This window comes from Schistocerca cancellata, chromosome 4 (genome assembly GCF_023864275.1).
Source record: "Schistocerca cancellata isolate TAMUIC-IGC-003103 chromosome 4, iqSchCanc2.1, whole genome shotgun sequence".
Lineage (NCBI taxonomy): Eukaryota > Metazoa > Arthropoda > Insecta > Orthoptera > Acrididae > Schistocerca > Schistocerca cancellata.
In genome coordinates this window covers 194,660,309-194,682,499 of record NC_064629.1, presented here as the reverse complement: position 1 = coordinate 194,682,499, position 22,191 = coordinate 194,660,309, and the positions used below count along the sequence as shown (strand labels likewise).

Here is a 22,191-nt window from a genome sequence, read left to right as displayed (position 1 = left end):
GACGTCAGCTCCTATATGATGATGTAGGCGTATAGCATTTTCAAAGGAAGCACATCAGGTAAGTGATATGAAACATGTGGTTACCACATTAAAATGAAGTTTCTGAATGAACAGTTTCTGATGTCCAGTGCCTACTTGATTACATGTAAAGATGGAATAGAAAGTCATTGTTGCGTGTGCCGTGGCTTCTGCAATGTAAATGATAGACAGTTGACGATCGCTAAGCTCATATCCGCGGAAACGCATCCCTTCACTCGCTTTAAGATGACGGAGCGTGTCCGAAGTGATCATGTCGCTGAGGCCGAGGTAAAGAGGAGGCCGCACTACGTGCCGTGGCTCGACTACGGAGAGGTAAGCGATGTGTTGCACACTGTTTCAGTAAGATACGTTGGAGTGGAAAGCGCACAGTTTAGAAGCTACAGAATTCGGATGCTGTCCACCGCTCCGCTTTCATAAAACGCCTTTAATATGGGCTCAGGGACTTTCGAACTTACATACAGCGATATTACTAATAATGAGAGACAAGCAAAGTTGCTTTGCTGGATTCTTTGCTGGAAATGAGGGTCGATATTGTGTGGCTTTGTGTGCTACGCAGTTCGTAAATACACTACCGGCTATTAAAATTGCTACAACACGAAGATGACGTGCTATACAGACGCTAAATTCAACCGACAGGAAGAAGATGCTGTGATATGTAAATTATTAGCTTTTCACAGCATTCATACAACGTTGCCGCCGGAGGCGACACCTACAACGTGCTGACATGAGGAAAGTTTCCAACCGATTTCTCATACACAAACAGCAGCTGACAGGCGTTGCCTGGTGATACATTGTTGTGATGCCTTCTGTAAGGAGGCGAAATGCGTACCATCACGTTTCCGACTTTGATAAATGTCGGACTGTAGCCTATAGCGATTGCGGTTTATCGTATCGCGACATTGCTGCTCGCGTTGGTCGAGAGCCAATGGCTGTTAGCAGAATATGGAATCGGTGGGTTCAAGAGTGTAATACGGAACGCCGTGCTGGATCCCAACGGCCTCGTATCACTAGCGGTCGACATGACAGGCATCTTACCCGCATGACTGTAACTGATGGTGCAGCCACATCTCGATCCCTGAGTCAACAGATGGGGACGTTTGCAAGACAACAACCTTCTGCACGAACAGTTCGACGACGTTTGAAGTAGCATGGACTATCAGCTCAGACCATGGCTGCGGTTACCCTTGATGCTGCATCACAGACAGGAGCGCCTGCGATGGTGTACTCAACGACGAACCTGGGTGAATCCAGGTTCTGTTTACAGCACCATGATGGCCGCATCCGTGTTCGGCGACATCGCGGTGAACGCACATTGGAAGCGCGTATTCGTTAACGCCATACTGGCGTATCACCCGGCGTGATGGTATGGGGTGCCATTGGTTACACGTCTCGGTCACCTCTTGTTCGCATTGACGACACTTTGGACAGTGGACGTTACATTTCAGATGTGTTACGACCCGTGGCTCTACCCTTCATTCGATCCCTGCGAAACGCTACATTTCAGCAGGATAGTGCACGATCGCATGTTGCAGGTCCTGTACGGGCGTTTCTGGGTACAGATAATGTTCGACTGCTGCCCGGCCAGCACATTCTCCAGATCTCTCACCAATTGAAAACGTATGGTCAATGGTGGCCGAGCAACTGGCTCGCCACAATACGCCAATCACAGCTCTTGAGGAACTGTGGTATCGTGTTAAAGCTGCATGGGCAGCTGTACCTGTACACGCCATCCCAGCTCTGTTTGACTCCATGCCCAGGCGTATCAAGGCCGTTGTTACGGCCAGAGGTGGTTGTTCTGGGTACTGATTTCTCAGGATCTATGCACCCAAACTGCGTGAAAATGTAATCACATGTCAGTTCTAGTATAATATATTTGTCCAATGAATACCCGTTTATCATCTGCATTTCTTCTTGGTGTAGCAACTTTAATGGCCAGCAGTGTAGATGAAATGAAAAGAGGTGACTGAATATGCCTTGGTTACATTTACAGGCAATTTTAGAACACAGAACGATAGGTTATGTCGCGGTCGAATGGATGGATCTGACAAAATCGAAGGAAATGCGCAGACTGATTAGCGCATAGGTATAAACTAACTTAATATACACCGAAGTGCGGGGGAAATGAGAACGTACTTTATCTTCTGGTCCGCAGGGAGGAATTTGTACATGGGGTCAAGTATGCGGTAACAAGAGGAATGTAGGGAAACGATGACATCGAAGCGAGCGGATTAAGGAAGGTATTTAATTTTTTCACGTTGAGTTCGTATTATAGAGTATGTCTACTGAGGTAGCAGTGATACACGCGAGTTCAGTACTGTATTTGATGCTTTTCAGGAGGACAGAGAATCATTCACGTCTAAACTTACATCTGTGTTGAAGGATAACAGAGTGTACGGGATGATCGATTGAGATAGAGCTGCAACTAGGTACGATTCAAACGTTGACTCATTTATTCTAGAGAAGGACTAGTTGCTGAAGGTCGATTTTTTCCAGTATTCTATTTGGATGCTTTAGTCACGTGATATAGCCTGCGTTCTAGTCGTATGCAGGTACGTGTTCCGTATGTGGTTTAAAGCACTGTCTACTTGCGATCGCTGACGGTGAACCCGTCTGTCATTAGAGGACTTCCATCTCATGTGTGATGAAAGTTGACACATTCCTCTAAACGCAATTTGATTTACGCGTTCCCCCCCCTGTCGCATGCTTGGTGTAAAATCGAGACTTCATGTCATTACTAAGATGTGGGTATTTGTGAGGGGGCTGTATTCATTGTGTACACACTTACTCGAGAGATGGGTGTTTACAGAGTTGGTGACGGGATGACTTAATTTTCACATGTTGGACGCTGCTGTTAAGCGTATGTTTGCCTGTAGGATGTACCGGCTACTAATAATTATACTATTACTCCATCAGGTCTACATAAAAATTATAATTTCTGACTCGTCATTGTATGTGATCATTGGGCACTAGACGTGTCCGCAGGGCCATATTGGGCTCGTATCAGAGAGGAAAAGTTTTACGATTGGGGGAGAGAGATCCTTCTCCCCGCTTCCCTTACGCTGAGCTATATGTATGACAGGACGGAAAAGTAAGCGATCTAAGGTTATCGCCCGTTTTTAAGTGCTAAACATTCTCGTCTTAGGAGTGTGTGTGTTTATGTTCTCTCCCCTCTCCCCTCTCCGTCTCTCCGTCTCTCCCCCTCTCCCCCTCTCCCGCGGGAACCTTCGATGCACCAATCATGGACTCTAGAACAATACTTTACACATGATAGATTGGATGACTTACGTAAAAATGCGTCGAACTACGTTGTGTATAAATAGCACTCCGTTCTTGTTCTTAACTGTATGCTATTAAATTAAGGCACTTTGAGATCTGTTACTATAGATCGATGTGGTGTACTAAGCTCCAAGAGTTTGTTACATTTCGAGAAATGTGGTGCACTTGGAGGGTTTAGGACTAGGAAAGCTCTATTCAGTCAAGAGAGGTGGAGTGTAGCTGTATTCGTCTGCTCGGTTGAGGAATAATTGGGTAGCGATGTTGCGGGGTAGGTTGGTCAATGCCGAGGTGAGAATGGTCTTTTAACGTAAAAGGGCGAGATAGCTCTGTGACCGCCATACGCAGAGAAATTGATCGAGTACTATGTGCGAGGTCTTAGAAATATCTATAGCGTTGTCTGGTATACTTTGATCGTTTTTTGTGTGTTCGAGAATTAAGTGTGAATGGACGTGCTGAGCAGTCATCTATGAATGTTCGCAATGATACTTGCAAAGCAGAGGATGTATGGTTTAGCTATGATACTGAAATTAGGAAAACTAGCTATAACATGATAGGCCGGTGTTGGACTTATCGCAAAAAATTTTACAGTATCAGCTGTGATGGATAATATTACAGAAGATCGGTGGTGTCTTATCCACCGCATCAGTGCATTGGGTACGACATAATGATTGTCCCCCAACTCAAACAAGCATTTTCAGTCAAATTTTGGTTGATGGACCGCAACTTCCGCGGTTGCTAGCACCGAAAACGGGTCATTTTTGCACACAAGTTCGGGATCACCATCACTAGAAATGGAACACAGAGTTATAAACTATTCGGTCACTGCGACATACGAGTTTAAATGTAGAGGTGGTCAATCATTTTCGAGGGAAGTCGCCACAACGCCACCAGGCTCTTCTAGTTTCCTTGTGTTGTGGCTGTCCTTTATTTGAAATCATATTCATACAGTCGACAGAATAACATTGATTCTAAACAGACATTAACACGGACTGATGCACGGCCTCTCACAGGAAACTATACCTAGCAGCTTGTGAATGATTCAGACACTGACTTCGAAGTCGCGGCAGAAGGACGAAATGCTCGGCCGTGTGCAAAAGCGTGTTAGAAAACACTGTTTGAACAAGGGTCAGAGGTAGCTTCTCATTCGCTTAGAGTATGGGTGGTCAAACTTTAAAGTGGTCTGTGCAGCGTCTGTATATTTAATATGATCTTGTTCATATAGGCAGCTGCAGTTTGACTTGGTGAGCTGTTTGAGGTGTCAGGAATTCTTGGATGGTCACATTCTGAGTTATTCGGGGAGAGTATTGTGAATTCCGTTTGTCCCCGCTGGAGGTGGATCGCATTGGTGCCTTCGTGACTTTTTCACTGTTTGATGGTGGAGGATAAAGATGATAGGGCGTTGAGGATCTGTTGTATCTAGTTTGTGACGTACAACATTGCGCTCATTTCTGGCGAATGGTCAAAAGGTGGTCCTGTTGCAGTAACTGCGGTCGTCCTGTTTCTATACAGGCTGCAGAAGGTAATAGACATGTCTTTCTCCGACTAAAATTGCAGAGATCAAATGGGTGAAGATAAATGAATACTCATCTACGCTTAGAAAGGGAGAATGATTTTTTAATATTATTAAGTGAGTTTTGGCCGGAGTGAATATGGTTTTATATATGCGAGTGTTTAAGATTTGCGAGTGGAAATTGTCAGCGAAGGGTGAATGACGTCAGGTTCGCTGGCTGGGGGAGACACTTTTCACATGTCCTGTTGGAGATGCGAGTGGGGGGGGGGAGGGAGGGATAGAGATCTGCGCTATTCAGGAATCCATTTGTGCACTGTATGTCGTTAGACAATAGCTGGAGAGCAGTTATAGAAAGAGAGAGAGCCCACTTCAGCATTCCGCCACCGGCGCTCGGACGCTCGCTTTGTAAGGCGCTATGTGATTAGTTTGAGCATTTAGTACTTGTCTTGGTCGTTATTGGATTAAGAACTGTAATATTGAAGTTCATGTCCTCAGCGGGACCACTGTGTAATTGAGTGAGAGTGTTTGTGTATTTGAAGATATGTTTCGCGATTGGTGATGTTAAGTTGATGGCGAAATTTAGCTACCACTGTAAAAAATAGCTGTCTGCTGCTGAAAGAAAGAAAGAAAGGGGTGATCTTGCCCCCAGACCTGATGGATGAGTTATTCAACAACTATCACTTGCTCTTGCCTAATGATGTTCGGATATAGGAGTCTCTAAACGGCGCGCGAGATTGTTTTATGTGGAAATTTATGCAATCTATAGATAGTGATATTCGACCGCTAGTAACAACAGTTAAGAGCGGAAAAATAGGTCGAAATCGACTTCTGGCAGAATGTTGAGGCAATGGTAATAATACTTAATTCAACGTGGAGGTGGTAAATGTGGATCAGGCTTTGAATATTGGTGTGAGTGTCGTATGTGCTTGATGCTCTGTATAAAAGTTTGACTCATTAATTGCGTTTAATTTTACACACCCCCAGAAATACCAATTTTACTGTTGAAAGTGCGAGAAAGACGAGTTGATTGGTGTTTAGATAGAGGCTACGTTTGTATGTAATTCGAAAAGAGGGGATGAGAATGGTAAATTGATTGATGAACATGGTTTGTGGGGTGATATATGAGTGTCAAGATAGTGTTGAGGACGTCTGCGTATGTTGATGGTGGGACGGGTGTGAGGTGAGATGCTGTGGGAGGTGTAAATTAGATCTCATTAAAAAAAAAATGTTGTAAAGTAAGAATAATATTGAGAAGGTTTTAGATGGCTGGTCACGCGACGAGGCGAGAGGAGGGATGCGTAGTTACGTTTAGTTAAAGGGTCGTGTAATGTCGTGTGGGGAGCAATGCGCAGTGTGCTACATGTCATAGCAGGTAAAGACATGCGCTGCTATGATGTGTCTAGCGTATGGAGACTGCGCTTTCGAATTATGCTACGTTGATATTAAGTTGTCTTTCACCCGAGTTCGGTGGTCGCGGCTCGGGATTGAGACGGATCGTGGTCCTGGACAGACGTATGTGTGTTCTTTGACTGCTGACGAGCGCGTTTACCGCGCCAAGTCACGCTTGCGGAAGCCGAACAGGGGCTGTGTGAGGTCTGAGATCAGACGGATGGGTGACTTCACGATCCTGTGGGCAGGGTGCGAAGTGGGGGGGGGGGGGGAGGAGGGGGGGGGAGGAGGGGGGGGAGGAGGGGGGGGTACCTGAGCACGTCTGCCGAGTTATTTTGCGAGCGGATCTACAGGCTCTGCTATGCGTTATTTGGATAGTTTACGAGTACTGAGCGTATCTACACATCTGTGTGAAGAATTATTTAGCAGCAGTTTGCTATTGTATGTACTGAAATTATGATTGGGTGCGTGTCTGTGGGCTGTGCAACATGGCCCAGGGCACATCTGGGTGCGTGTTTAGTGATAGCGTGATAGATATACTGTATGGTTAAATAAGTTGTTCGAAAAAATAGAGTGTTCTCAATGATTACACACACCTGCAGCGCAAATCAGAGTGATTGGTTTTCCATCACGATCTCGGTTGCTTGCGAGTAGTAAATGTTTTCCCAGCCGCGTTAATCATGTGTGTCAACGAGCTATGGGCTGTTCTGACCATAGACCTGAAGGCAGGTCAAGACCTGAGACGCCGGCGGTAAACATGAGAAGAATAACGCAGCTTTCGCATGTCAGAGGAGAGTGCCCTTTCGGGTCGGCTGTCACGAGCGAGCGCGGAAGCTGAACTTACATTACGCTCCAAGCCAGGCCGCGCGCGCGTGCGGTCGGCGGGAGGAGGGATTCCAGAGCCTCCATCCAGGACGTTATAGGTGATATGAATTTTCTCGGGTGTTAGGCGCGAATGCGACTGTGACGAAGTCATGTTTGGAGGCGGCCGAGCGGAGACTTTTGGTCTGTTTGGTCCAACCAACCAACCCACCCATTAGTCCCTTGTTTCAAATGTGGTCCATTCCGATAGTGTGATATCTCAGAAAGTCAGAACGATGAAAGGGAAAAGGCTAAAAATGTAAAAAGGCAGTCATGTTGGCAATGGTAAAAACAAAATGAGGCAAGTCTGCAAGAGAACGAACCCAACGCTACGCTGAAACAGCAGAGGCAAGACCACCTGCGACTTAAAAGGTGCAACCGCTAGAATGTAGAAGTGTGTATGGGAAGAGGAGACTTTTTATCATTTTTCTAGGATTGGCTATAGTAAAAGGGGAAGAAAACAGGATCTCAGCCAGGGAGGGGAGTCGGGAATCTCCCAACACGGCGTACAGTGGGAGATACCCAACACTCACCGCCCTGCCCCAACACCAGAGAGATTAAAAACCTTGAAACTGAGAATACAAACCACTTTCCTTGAGGAAGCCGAGAACCAGGTCGACCATCTGGGAATCGCTAGCCAACATTAAAGGTGAAGTGTGGGTGAGCCTGTACTTAGCACACAGAACCAAAAGAATGGGGCATTCAACCAAAATGTGGGCTACTGACTGGAAGAATCCACAACCACAAAGTGGGGGTGGCTCATCACGCAAAAGAAAACCATGGGTCAGCCTGGTATGGCCAATGTGGAGACGACACAGTGTTGTCCAGTGCATTCGGGAGAGGCGAAAGGAAGAACGCCACGGGCCTGGTGTCACCTTAATCGCATCAAGCATATTAGACAGGGAAGTAGCCTCCCAAGAGTTGGCCCATGATTGTGTGAAGTGGGATTTGATGTGAAGCCGTAAATCCGCTGCAGGAGGGCTTACAGATAACGGGGGTAAGTGACTACTCCCCCAGCCTGACGATCAGCGAGCTCATTACCCAGGATACCCACATGGCCAGGGACCCAAAGGAAGTCAACGGAACAAGCAGCACGGTGAATATCAGCGAGATGGTCATGGATGACAGATCAAGGGATGGCGCGAAAAACATCGGTCAATAGCCAGAAGGCCACTCATTGAGTCCGTACATAACAAAACATGGCTGTGTTGGGACTGTTTAACAAAGCTAAGGGCCTGGGAAATTGCCATCAATTCCGCAGTAAACACCCCACATGTGGGTGGCAGCAGATGATTTTCCGTTCCAACAGAGGACTTGAAGGCATACCCAACATGATCAGCAGATTTAGAGCCATCAGTGTACAGTGTAAAAAGCAACAGCATCCCGAAACTCCCAAAAAATTCTGCGGAAAAAGGGACGGAACACCATCGGGGGGGGGGGGGGGGAGGCGGATGGAATCTTTCGGGCCTCGGCGGAGATCCATCCGAATTCGAGGCCGAGGAACTAACCGAGGGGGGGCGGAGGGTAGGGAGCGAGGAACACAGCACTAAGAAGGAAGCTGAAAATCACGGCAAAGAGACGCAAGGCGGAGCCCAACCGGTAAACCTGCCTGAGGGCGGGAATCAGGTGGGCGACGTCCATAGAATAGGAAGGATGAGTGGGAGAAGAACAGACAGCGAGTGCATAAGACACCAGAAGCTGGGACCACCGAATAGAAGGGGGGGGGGGGGGTGATCCCAGCTTCAACCAGGAGACTATCAACAGTGCTAGCAGTGCTAGTAGGGAAGGCACCAGTGGTCAAACGGATACTGTGGTGTCACCGCCAGACACCACACTTGCTAGGTAGTAGCCTTTAAATCGGCCGCGGTCCGTTAGTATACCTCGCCACTAACAGAGATTGCAGACCGAGCGCCGCCACACGGCAGGTCTAGAGAGACTTCCTAGCACTCGCCCCAGTTGTACAACCGACTTTGCTAACGATGGTTCACTGACAAAATACGCTCTCTTTGCTGAGACGATAGTTAGCATAGCCTTCAGCTACGTCAATTGCTACGACCTAGCAAGGCGCCATGTTCAGTTACTATTGATATTGTAAATAATGTACAGTCAAGAGCGACGTTCACCATATATGGATTAAAGTTAAGTATTCCACCAGCTACGTCCGTTTTTTTGCTAAAGTCTAATTTCCTTGACCTGTTCCAGACCTCACGCCAGCCTGCGTGAGCTAAAACGCGTGCCTTTCGGCTTCCTCTAATATCAATGTGTTGGCTCTCCTGCCAACCCACAACAGATACCACGATGGTGCACTGGATCCAGCACGTGCAGTGTGGAAGGAGCAGCCAAACTATAAACTTGACAACCATAGTCCAAGCGAGACAGAACTAGAGCATGATAAAGACGGAGGAGGGAGCGTCCGCAACCCAAGAGGAGTGGCCAAGGAAGCGAAGGACATTGAGTTTAAGGAAACATCCTACCTTCAGAAGTCTTATATGGGGCAGCCAAGTGAGCTTGTTGTCGAAAACAAGACCTAGGAAACGAAACTGTGGGACCACAGGCAATCGTTGTACATCGAGATAGAGCTCTGGCTCAGAGTGGATCGTAGTACGGCGACAGAAGTGGACTACCCGCGATTTTAAAGGAGAGAATTGAAACCTGTGTGGGAGGGTCCATGCAGAGGCACGCCGTATAGCTCCCTGGACCTGCCGTTCTGCAGAGGCCATCGATGAGGAACCAACCCAAATGCAGTAATCACCCACATACAGGGCAGGGGCGACTAAAGGACCAACAGAGGCCCCAAGTCCATCGATAGCAATGAGGGAAAGAAGTACACTCATTCAGAACCCTGTGGGATGCCCGTCTCCTGGGTCCGTGGAGAACTAAAAGCAGTACCAACTCGAACTCTGAATGACAGATGGATCAGGAACTGGCGGATAAAAATCGGGAGTGGGCCCCGAAAACCCCACTGATGAAGGGTTAGTAAGATGTGATGGCGCCAGGCCGTGTCATAGGCCTTGCGAAGGTCAAAAACAATGCAACCAAATGGCGGCGCTGGGAAAAAGCCTGCCGAACTGCGGATTCCAAGCGAAGTAAATGATCGATTGGAGACCGTCCCTCTCGAAAGCCACACTAGTAAGGGGACAATAAATCCAGAGATTCGAGGACTCAATTGAGCCGACGGGCTACCATCCGTTCAAGTAACTTACAAACAACATTGGTCAAACTAATGGGCCGATAGCTGTCAACAGACAGGGGGTTCGTACCAGGCTTAAGGACAGGAACCACAATGCTATCCCTCCACTGAGAAGGGAAGTCACCCTGGAGCCAGATACGGTTAAACACCTGAAGAAGATGTTGCTGTTGTGGAGCACTGGGATGATGAAGCAGTTGGTTATGAATTGAATCTGGGCCAGGGGCCGTATCACGAGAAGAAGACAGAGCAGAAAGAAGTTCTCATTCAGAAAAAGGTTCGTTGTAAGATTCTGACTCATAAGGGGTGAAACAGCGGGCTGAAGCTTCCACCTTGTGTTTTTGATGAAAGAAAGCAGCTGGATAGGAGGCTGACGCTGATGCCACTGCAAAATGGGTCGCAAGATGTTCTGCAAGAACTAATGGGTCCATACAAATGCCATCTGGGAGATGAATGCCTGGGAGGGTGGACTACCGATGCCAACCTTGGAGAGAACGAAGTGTAGCCCATACTCGTGACAGAGGGACAGTAGAACCAAGGGAAGAAGCAAATCGTTCGCAACATATCCGCTTGCTCTGTTTGATTAAATAACGGGCTTTAGCGCGAAGGCGTTTGATGGTAGTAAAGCTGCCTAGCGATGGGTGCCTCTTAAAGTGTTGCAAAGCTCGACGGCGATCACGGATGGCAATTGCAATGGCCGTACTCCACCATGGGACTTGCCGGCGACGAAATGGTCCAGATGAGCGCGAGACAGCAAGGCTAGCAGCGCGAACAATCGCCTCAGACACGTCACGTAGGACGTCATCAATACAACCCGACATAGAGGGAGAAAACACGACATGTGCAGTGTATAGAGGCCAATCAGCGCGTTGGGAAGACCAACGAGGTAACCTGTCCATCGGGGAGCGGGAAGGGAGCGTGATAATCAACGGGAAATGGTCACTATCACAAAGGTCGTCGTGTGGCGACCAGTGTAATGAAGGGAGGAGAGAGGGAGAAGAAAGAGAAAGATCAATGGCAGAAAAGGTACCATGACCGGCACTGAAATGAGTAGAGGAGCCATCATTAAGAAGGCACAGGTCGTGGTCTGCAATAAATTGGTCTATAAGATGACCTCGTCTAGATGGAAAGGCACTGCCCCACAAGGGATGATGAGCATTAAAATCCCCAAGGAGGAGGAAGGGAGGAGGAAGTTGCTGAAGAAGGGCAGTTAAGGCAGCAGGTGTAAGAGTCCTGTAAGGAGGGAGATAAATATTGCAAACTGTGACCGCAGAGTCTAAGTGGACCCTAGCTGCAACCGCTTCAAATGTAGTGTGAAGAGGAATCCACGTGCTAGCAATGTTCGTACGGACCAATGTACAAACGCCACCAGAAGCCCGCAGGGGTCCGACCTGATTTCGACAGAAAACACGGAACCCACGAAGGGTCGGGGTGTGAGCATCATTCCTGTAGAACCACACAAGCTGCAGAATAAGAAGAAATAAGGGATTTCAATTCTGGAAGGTGACGGTAGTCCAATTCCATTGGAGAACCACAGAATGATTTAAATGGGGGCTTTGTGTTTTTTGTGGTTTTAGGGCGCACAACTTCAATGGTCATTAGCGCCCTGACTACTCTAAGAATGCACCGCGAGGCACATGTTGACAACAACAACTAAAACGGAAAACACGATAAAAGACAGACCGACAGGCATAGAATTAAAAAACAGCATCATCAAATGTCCTTAGAGAGGTTTGTCAAATTGATAAAACGAAGAACACGAGCAGCTGCTCGTGGGTCATCCGCTAAAATGGCATCGAAAGTACTTAGCAGGTTAAGATCTAGGCGCAGTGTGTTAAAATCTGGCAGGACATTAAAATGTGTCGAACCGTCAGCAAGTGCCCACATGGGCAGAACGGCGCCGGCGCAGCCGTCAGCAGATGGCGATGGCTGAACCGGCAGTGTCCAATTCTTAACCGGGCCAAAACTACCTCCTCCCGCCGAGAAGGGCGTGAGGAGGACGTCCAAGCCACGGGAAGAGGCTTCAAGGCCCGAAGCTTGTTGGCTGTAAGGGCAGCCCAATCGGCATGCCACAGCGATAAAATGCGCCGACAAATGACCCTGCTAAAATCGGACGAAGGGACACAACAAGAAGCTGTCCGAGGCTGGAGGACCGCAGCCTTGGCCGCGGCATCTGCAGCTTCGTTCCCAGGGATACCGACATGGCCAGGAACCCACATAAAGCTAACCGGAGAACCGACGTCCACCAGCTGCTGAAGAGAGCGTTGGATCCGGTGTACGAAAGGGTGAACCGGGTACGGATCACTGAGGCTCTGGATGGCGCTCAGGGAATCTGAGCAGACGACATAAGCAGAATGTCGGTGGCGGCAGATGTAAAGAACAGCCTGGTAGAGGGCAAAGAGCTCAGCTGTGAAGACCGAACAATGGCCATGGAGCTGGTATTTGAAACTTTGTGCCCCGACAATAAAGGAACACCCGACCCCGTCATTGGTCTTAGAGCCATCTGTATAAATGAAAGTCATGTTGTTGAACTTTGAACGAAGTTCCAAAAAACGGGAGTGGTAGACCGAACCGGGGGTAACCTCTTTTGGGAGCGAGCTGAGGTCAAGGTGAACGCGGACCTGAGCCTGGAGCCAAGGTGGCGTGTGGCTCTCGCCTACTCGAAAGGTTGCAGGGAGTGAAAAATTAAGGTGTTGAAGGAGGCGACGAAAGCGAACTCCAGGGGGTAGCAGGGCAGAGACATACAACCCGTATTGACGGTCAAGAGAGTCGTCAAAAAAGGAACGATAAGACGGATGGGCGGGCATTGACAGTAGCCGACAGGCATACCGACAAAGTAGTATATCGCGCCGGTAGGTGAGTGGCAATTCGCCAGCGTCAGCATGAAGACTCTCTACGGGACTGGTATAAAATGCTCCGATCGCAAGTCGTAAACCCCGATGTTGTATGGAGTTGAGGCGGCGTAAGATGGATGGCCGTGCAGAGGAGTATACGAAGCTCCCATAATCCAGCTTGGAGCGGACGATCGACCGATATAGACGAAGTAGGACGGTTCGATCCGCTCCCCACGACATACCACTGAGAACACGGAGGACATTTAAAGAACGCGTACAACGGGCGGCCAAATATTACACATGTGGAGACCAGCTAAGTTTCCTGTCAAAGGTAAGGCCTAAAAATTTGGTTGTCTCCACGATTGGGAGAGCAACGGGACCGAGTCGTAAGGACGGTGGGAGAAACTCTTTGTAGCGCCAGAAGTTAATACAGACCGTCTTCTCGGCAGAAAAACGGAAGCCATTGGCGACACTCCAGGAGTAAAGACAGTCAAGAGAACGCTGAAGACAGCGCTCCAGGACACGTGTACACTGCGCGCTGCAATAGATGGTAAAATCGTCCACAAAAAGGGAGCCTGATACATCAGCTGGGAGGCAATCCATTATTGGACTGATCGCGATGGCGAAGAGAGCGACGCTCAAAACTGAGCCCTGTGGCACCCCATTCTCCTGGCGAAAGGTGTCGGACAGGACAGAACCCACACGTACCCTGAACTGTCGATCCATTAAAAAGGAACGAATAAAAAGAGGGAGGCGACCGTGAAGGCCCCATGTATGCATGGGGCGGAGAATGCCCGCCCTCCAACAGGTGTCGTAAGCCTTCTCCAAATCAAAGAACACAGCCGCGGTCGGGCGCTTCCGCAAGAAGTTATTCATAATGAAGGTCGACAAGGTAACCAGATGGTCAACAGCAGAGCGGCGCCTACGAAATCCACATTGTACATTGGTAAGTAGGCGTCGAGACTCGAGCAGCCAAACCAATCGAGAGTTAACCATTCGCTCCATCACTTTACAGACACAGCTGGTAAGCGAGATGGGTCGCTAACTGGAAGGCAAGTGCTTGTCCTTCCCCGGCTTAGGAATCGGGACAACAATAGACTCGCGCCAGCATGCGGGAACATGTCCCTCAATCCAGATGCGATTGTATTTACGAAGAAGAAAACCTTTACCCGCAGGAGAAAGGTTCTTCAGCATCTGAATATGAATAGAATCAGGCCCTGGAGCGGAGGACCGTGATCGGCCAAGTGCGTTTTCGAGTTCCCGCATGGTGAATGGGGCATTATAACTTTCACAATTCGAGGAGCGGAAGTTAGGTGGCCTAGCCTCCTCTGCCTGTTTGTGGGGGATGAAGGCAGGGTGGTAATGAGCGGAGCTCGAAACCTCTGCGAAAAAGCGGCCGAAGGCATTGGAGATATCCTCAGGGGCCACAAGGACGTCATTCGCGACCTTCAAGCCAGAAACTGGTGAGTGGACCTTAGTGCCAGATAGCCGGCGCAGGCTACCCCAGACAACAGAAGGAGTAAAACTGTTGAAGGTGCTTGTGAAAGCAGCCCATCTGGCTTTCTTGCTTTCTTTGATAATACGACGACACTGAGCACGTAATCGTTTATAATTGATACAATTCGCCACTGTAGGGTGGCGTTTAAATGTGCGTAAAGCACGTCGACGAGCAGGTAAAGCGTCTACATGCTGCGGTCCACCAGGGGACCGGTACGCGACGTGGAGAAGAAGTAGGGTGAGGGATGGAATATTCAGCAGCAGCGAGAATGACTTCCGTGAGGTGTGCGACCTGACGATCGCAGCTTGTGAAGGTTTGATCCTGAAAGGTCGCCCTGGAAGAGAAGAGCCCCCAGCCTGCCTTGGAGATGGTCCAACTAGAGGAGCACGGAGAGGGGGTATGCTGCAGGAGATGGGTAACACACGGGAAGTGTGTCGCTCGAATATGTATCAGAAAGTGCATACCACTCAAAGCGGCGTGCAAGTTGGGGAGTACATATAGAGAGGTCTAAATGGGAATAGGTGTGAGACGTGTCCGAAAGAAAAGTAGGGGCGCCAGTATTGAGGCAGACAAGATTGAGCTGGTTGAAAAGGTCTGCTAACAAGGAGCCCCTCGGGCAGGATTCTGGAGAGCCCCAAAGGGGATGGTGGGCATTGAAGTCTCCAGTTAACAAAAATGGGGCAGGTAGCTGAGCAATAAGTTGCATCATGTCTGCCCTGGTAACGGCAGACGACGATGGAGTGTAAACGGAACAAATGGAAAATGTAAAAGTGGGGAGAGTAATGCGGATGGCAACTGCCTGCAGGCCGGTGTGCAACGTGATGGGATCGTAGTAAATATCATCCCGGACCAGCAACATAACCCCTCCATGAACTGGGATACCTACCACAGGGGGTAGGTCAAAACGCACAGAGGTGTAGTGTGCCAAGGCAATTTGATCGCATGGGCGGAGCTTCGTTTCCTGGAGGGCTACGACGAGCGGACGGAGCAAGCGGAGCAGCAACGTCAAGTCCTCTCGGTTGGAGCGAATGCTGCGAATATTCCAGTGAATAAGTGCCATCGTAAGAAAAGGAAGATGAAAGAAGGGGTCACCTCGAAGGCCGCTGAGGGCCTGGCTTCGAGCGGGCACTGCCGCCGCTATCAGTAGGCGGACAGTCATCGTCCATTGGGTCTATAGGTTCATCGGCCATCTCGGGAGGATGGCCGGGAGGGGGAGCTTCCTCCGCCGGTGAACGGCCAGATGTACGGCTACCAGCGGTGCGGCCAGGCGAAACGGATGACGGCCTGGGGCGGCAACCGCTGGGTGGCGCAGGAAAAGAAATGCGCCGTGGCGGAGAAGGAGAACTGTGCTTCCTATGAGCCTTCTTGGAAGGACGTTTGGTGGAAGTACCGGTCGAAGGCTGGGAGGTCGAGGTACGTAGGAAGTCTGCACGGGATGGTTCCTTCTTGAAGGCCCGTGCATCTGACTTCGGGGTCTTCGTCTTAGCAGAAGCTGAGGAAGGGGCTGGTGTCTGTGGGGTGATGGGAGGAAGAGGAGACGTCGACCGCGCGATCTTAGCACTGGCCGAACGGACGACCGTGGTGCTGAAGGTCAGATCGCATGTCTGGGTTGCTACCTCCCTGGTAGTCCGAGGAGAGGCGAGGACAGTACTGTATTTCCCCGCTGGGAGCAGCGCGGGCTTCCTACTAGCCAATAGCTTGCGAGCAGCCGAGGTGGACACTCTCTCTTTGACCCGAATTTCTTGGATACAGCGTTCTTCCTTATAGACAGGACAGTCGCGGGAGGATGCGGCATGGTCACCCTGACAGTTCACACATCGAGGAGACGGAGGTGGACAGTCACCCTCATGGGCATCCCTGCCACAAGTGACACATTTAGCCGCATTGGAACAAGACTGTCGAGTGTGATTGAAACGCTGACACTGGTAGCACCGCGTAGGTGTCGGGACATAGGGGCGAACAGAAATAACCTCGTAGCCCGCCTTGATGCGCGATGGCAGCTTAACACTATCGAAGGTCAAGAAAAGTGTCCGGGTCGGTACAAGGTCATTGTTGACCTTTTTCATGACCCTATGGACAGCCGTCACGCCCTGCTCAGCGAGGTAAGATTGAAGCTCCTCGTCAGTCAATCCGTCGAGGGAGCTAGTATAGACTACACCACGAGACGAATTCAAAGTTCGGTGGGCCTCCACCCGGACAGGGAACGTGTACAGGAGTGTGGCCCGAAGCAGTTTTTGTGCCTGAAAGGCGCTCTCAGTTTCTAGTAATAAGGTACCGTTATGCAACCTGGTACAAGATTTGACAGATCCGGCTATGGCATCTACACCCTTCTGGATAACGAAAGGGTTGACAGAGGAAAAATCCTTTCCGTCCTCAGATCGAGAAACGACGAGGAACTGTGGGGGCAGGCGGTAGTACTTTTGTCACTGTTGGCTGGTCACGTTTCCGTTTTTGGGCAGAAGTCGAGAGAGATGGAGTAGAATCCATTGCGGAGGAATCCCCCATGATTGCCAGCGTCTCCGATGGCGCGCTCCTTCCTTGTGGGGACCCTCTCAGAGGGCACTCCCGCCTTATGTGAATGTTTACACCTCAGGTCACACCTCCCGAGAAACAGACGGAGGGATCAATCGGCATGGTCAGAAGGTATCAGCTCAGGCAATCACCCCTCCCCGGGCCTGGCCTTTACCAGGGGGTACGCGTGTGCCTTACATGTCTACCCAGGGCGGGGAATTACGCGTTACCCCGTCACCGGCTACGCGTGCGAACGTGTGGGTCGGCCTTCAGGCACGCACAGGGAGGATGGAAGAAGAGCAAAGAGAAGAGCAAAGAGAAGAGCAAAGAGAAGAGCAAAGAGAAGAGCAAAGAGAAGAGCAAAGAGAAGAGCAAAGAGAAGAGCAAAGAGAAGAGCAAAGAGAAGAGCAAAGAGAAGAGCAAAGAGAAGAGCAAAGAGAAGAGCAAAGAGAAGAGCAAAGAGAAGAGCAAAGAGAAGAGCAAAGAGAAGAGCAAAGAGAAGAGCAAAGAGAAGAGCAAAGAGAAGAGCAAAGAGAAGAGCAAAGAGAAGAGCAAAGAGAAGAGCAAAGAGAAGAGCAAAGAGAAGAGCAAAGAGAAGAGCAAAGAGAAGAGCAAAGAGAAGAGCAAAGAGAAGAGCAAAGAGAAGAGCAAAGAGAAGAGCAAAGAGAAGAGCAAAGAGAAGAGCAAAGAGAAGAGCAAAGAGAAGAGCAAAGAGAAGAGCAAAGAGAAGAGCAAAGAGAAGAGCAAAGAGAAGAGGAAAGAGAAGAGGAAAGGGAAGAGGAAAGAGAAGAGGAAAGAGGAGAGGAAAGAGAAGAGGAAAGAGGAGAGGAAAGAGGAGAGGAAAGAGGAGATGAAAGAGGAGATGAAAGAGGAGATGAAAGAGGAGATGAAAGAGGAGATGAAAGAGGAGATGAAAGAGGAGATGAAAGAGGAGATGAAAGAGGAGATGAAAGAGGAGATGAAAGAGGAGATGAAAGAGGAGATGAAAGAGGAGATGAAAGAGGAGAGGAAAGAGGAGAGGAAAGAGGAGAGGAAAGAGGAGATGAAAGAGGAGAGGAAAGAGGAGAGGAAAGAGGAGAGGAAAGAGGAGAGGAAAGAGGAGAGGAAAGAGGAGAGGAAAGAGGAGAGGAAAGAGGAGAGGAAAGAGGAGAGGAAAGAGGAGAGGAAAGAGGAGAGGAAAGAGGAGAGGAAAGAGGAGAGGAAAGAGGAGAGGAAAGAGGAGAGGAAAGAGGAGAGGAAAGAGGAGAGGAAAGAGGAGAGGAAAGAGGAGAGGAAAAAGGAGAGGAAAAAGGAGAGGAAAAAGGAGAGGAAAAAGGAGAGGAAAAAGGAGAGGAAAAAGGAGAGGAAAAAGGAGAGGAAAGAGGAGAGGAAAGAGGAGAGGAAAGAGGAGAGGAAAAAGGAGAGGAAAAAGGAGAGGAAAAAGGAGAGGAAAAAGGAGAGGAAAAAGGAGAGGAAAAAGGAGAGGAAAAAGGAGAGGAAAAAGGAGAGGAAAAAGGAGAGGAAAAAGGAGAGGAAAAAGGAGAGGAAAAAGGAGAGGAAAAAGGAGAGGAAAAAGGAGAGGAAAAAGGAGAGGAAAAAGGAGAGGAAAAAGGAGAGGAAAAAGAAGAGGAAAAAGAAGAGGAAAAAGAAGAGGAAAAAGAAGAGGAAAAAGAAGAGGAAAAAGAAGAGGAAAAAGAAGAGGAAAAAGAAGAGGAAAAAGAAGAGGAAAAAGAAGATGAAAAAGAAGAGGAAAAAGAAGAGGAAAAAGAAGAGGAAAAAGAAGAGGAAAAAGAAGAGAGAGAGAGAGAGAGAGAGAGAGAGAGAGAAGAGGACAGACTGTCTCAAACGCCGAGGCGGAGACCAGAGAAGGCAAGGAGAAGAAGGCAAGGAGAAGGCAAGGAGATTGTGCAGGGGAAAGAGTAAGGAAGACTGAGGTGGAGAAGAGCAAAGAAAGGAACCAACCAAAGGTAGGAAGAAACGAGAAGTGAAAAACCAAAAAGACCACTATTAGAGGTCGTGGAACCGTCCGTCTCCGGTCGCAGGCGCTAACTACCCCCGTGAGGGGGATGGACTCCTTTTAGTCGCCTCTTACGACAGGCAGGAATACCTCGGGCCTATTGTAATCCCCAGACCCGCAAAGGGGAAATGGGGGCTGAACACGCTAAAGCAAGTCATACCGCCAGGTCATCACCCGTCACTGACAAGAAGGGTGGCACATCCATGAACAAAAGGTCAGAATCTGGTTGTAAAGCTGGGGATGGGACCTCTGGTGACACCAGAGGCTCTTTGTCCAGGACTTATGTTTCTTCTTTTCAGGTTGAGATCGAGGAGGGCTGTGTGGCATAAAGTAGCCAGCTGCAGCAAGATCGGGAACAGAAAGAGACCAGGCGACCTGGAGGCCAACAGACTGCGGTTCTCACAGTCGTCACGTGGCAGCAGACCTGTGTCCTGGAAGGTGCTGGGAAGGGGCAACCCCGGGAGGGGCGCCCTTGACCAGCAGAACCCGAAGGAGTGAGACACTTCTGTGGCTGGGGAGGGGGAGCAGCGCCCAGAGGAGAAGGTGTGGGAGCCGCAGGGGTGGGGGGGAGGGAGGGAGGGAGGAGAGGGGTCCAGGATTGAGGTACGGAAGGGGGAGGAAGGGGTAACGATGTAACTAAAGCAAAACTAACCTACACAGAGGCTCGTAAGACGAATACACGTCTTCACCCTGTGTCCATTGCGTCTAAACGATCAAGGGACTTATACTCCTGTATGTTCTTTTCCTTCTTATATACTGGGCAATCTGGTGAACGTGGAGAATGATTGCCATGGCAATTTACTCACATAGGAGGGGGAACACAGGGACTCCCCTCATTAAGTGGACGTCCACAGTCACCACAGAGAGGGGCTTGCGAACAGCGGGAAGACATGTCCAATATGCAAGCACTTACAACACCTCATAGGAGGTGGGATGCACGGCTTCACATCACATCGATAAACCATAATCTTTACTTTCTCATGGAGGGTATCCCCTTAAAAAGCCAGGATAAAGGCACCAGTATCAATGCAATTGTCCTTAGGACCCTTCTGAACACGCCAAACAAAGTTAACACCCCGCTGTCTGTGATTGTCCTGAAGTTCCGCATCAGTCTGAAGGATGAGGTCCCTGTGAAACATCGCACCTTGAACCATATTTAGAGACTGGTGGGGGGGTAGTGGACACAGGAATTGTGCCAGGATGTGTACAGGCATGAAGGGCCGCAGACTGGGCAGCTGATGCAGTTTTGATCAGCATCGAACTCGACCGCATCTTGCTCAGGGAGTCCACTTCGCCAAACTTGTCTTCAATGTGCTCCACAAAGAATAAAGGTTTGGTATTGGTAAAAGTATCCCCATCAGTCCTGGAGCAAACCATATTGCGGGGGGCGGTGGGGGGTGGGAAGGTTTCACCGCTAGCCGATGGGCCTGTCCTCCTTCCCAGGGGGTAGCCATGGAAGGGAAGGCCGAAGGGGGGCAAGAGAAGCAGCACTAGAAGAATCAGTTCCACACAGACAGACGGCCGCAGGAGAATGGCCAGAGTTCTGGACCCCTATGCATTTCATTTGCATAGCGTCCGCCCTGATACCACCCACTCCGATCAGGGGCTCTCCTCACAGGCGCCACCCAGGCACAGCAAGGGCCATCTGGCATGGCTACCATTGCCGGGAGTTCCAATGCTCCAGGATGACGAGCAACCACTCCAAGGCTTGCATGAGGAGGTCACAGCTCAGGTATCGGAAGTGTGATCCCTGTGTGTTCAGGGGGCTCAACCAAAAGTGTACATAGCGACCCCACCACACAGGCTTGCTACTGTGCTGGCTATGCACCCTAGCATCAGACAACAACGTGAAAGAAAAGGTGGAATTGACTTGGAGGGATTATGTCGGAGACACTAGGTAAGGTGCTCTTCCCCAAATGGCTCACAATATGGAAGAGAAATTTAGTAATGAGGGTCAAACCCCAGAGGGGGACCAGGGAGTGCCAAAAGGAGGTGATTATGCAACAAAGCTAAATTGCAAAACCAACATAACCAGGAGGATAGCGGGGGTCAACATAAGCAAGGACACCAGGACAGGGCGAGAGGGAAGGAGCAAGAAGCTCGGGGCCCCATTTCCTTCCCCTTCCCTGCCTTTCCTCTATTGCAGCCTTCCTTCTTTCCAGTGCTGCCTGCTCGCCCCGCACGTATCCACAAAAGAGTTGTGAACCCCTTGGGGGCAGGGTATTGGGTGAGGGTGTTTGGGCGCATCTGTTGGACTATTTTTTTGTGAGCATGGCTGTGCACTGTGCTGTGCTTTATTTAGAGAGTTTAAGAGTAAAGCACACTCCTTCGTTCTTCCATCAGCCTAATGCGGGGTGAGTCGTTTTACCAACAGCCCCCTACGAATTGGTGGTGGTGGTGGTACGCCTAGTTTTCAATAATATTCTTACGTTGGTAGCGACGACGCAAGTGAGCTTTGTTTGCTGGCAGATTTCACACTTTGCGCCTGATCCTAGGAGGAAGTGGCGGTCGGGTGGACGAGGTTATTACAAGTGCCCTTTCTTTACGCACAATTTTCTTAGGTTGGTACCGACGGTGCAAATGAGGTTTTTTTACTGATTGAATTCAAACTCGGCGAGGGTTCCTAGGAAGAGATGGCGGTCTGGTCCTCAAAAAGTAGTTGTGGTAGGTGGCGAACAGTCGGCATCGACAGGTTTGAACGTGCCCAGGAAAACAACTTTCGCGCCAAAAGTGTGGCAGGGTGTTCTTTGTGAAATGGCTGACGGTTGTGTGATTCAGCTCCAATGCAAACAATTTTGGCGGGAAACGTGCGGAGGCGACGAATACGCGTGGTGAACGGACAATGGACCGCTGTGACGTCAAACTTGGGAAGCTCCAGCGTGTCCAGCGAAATCATGTTTACGATGTGGGAGCTATCGCCAGTCCAGCGGCTAGCGCGGGCCGCTGAAGCACGCCGGCAGTCCACCGCGAGCGGCCGCCTCACGTGACAGGCGTCGGCAGTGGGTCCGCGCGCTGACTGGCGGGGCCAGGGGGTGGCGACGATTTGATCTAATTCAGTTGGAGCGCGGATGTCGTGGTGACTGCACTGCG

The 22,191-nt window shown here is 49.7% G+C and overlaps 1 protein-coding gene across 1 annotated transcript; it reads left to right on the top strand.

The window, feature by feature from the left end:
- Positions 1 to 264: 264 nt before the first annotated feature.
- Positions 265 to 18,807, top strand: LOC126183989 (uncharacterized protein PF3D7_1120000-like; the record flags this gene model as incomplete). The annotated part of the gene is made up of 2 exons (XM_049926342.1): positions 265 to 351; positions 17,584 to 18,807. Coding segments are annotated over exons 1-2 (1,311 nt in total), but the record flags the coding sequence as incomplete, so codon positions are not given.
- Positions 18,808 to 22,191: the final 3,384 nt, after the last annotated feature.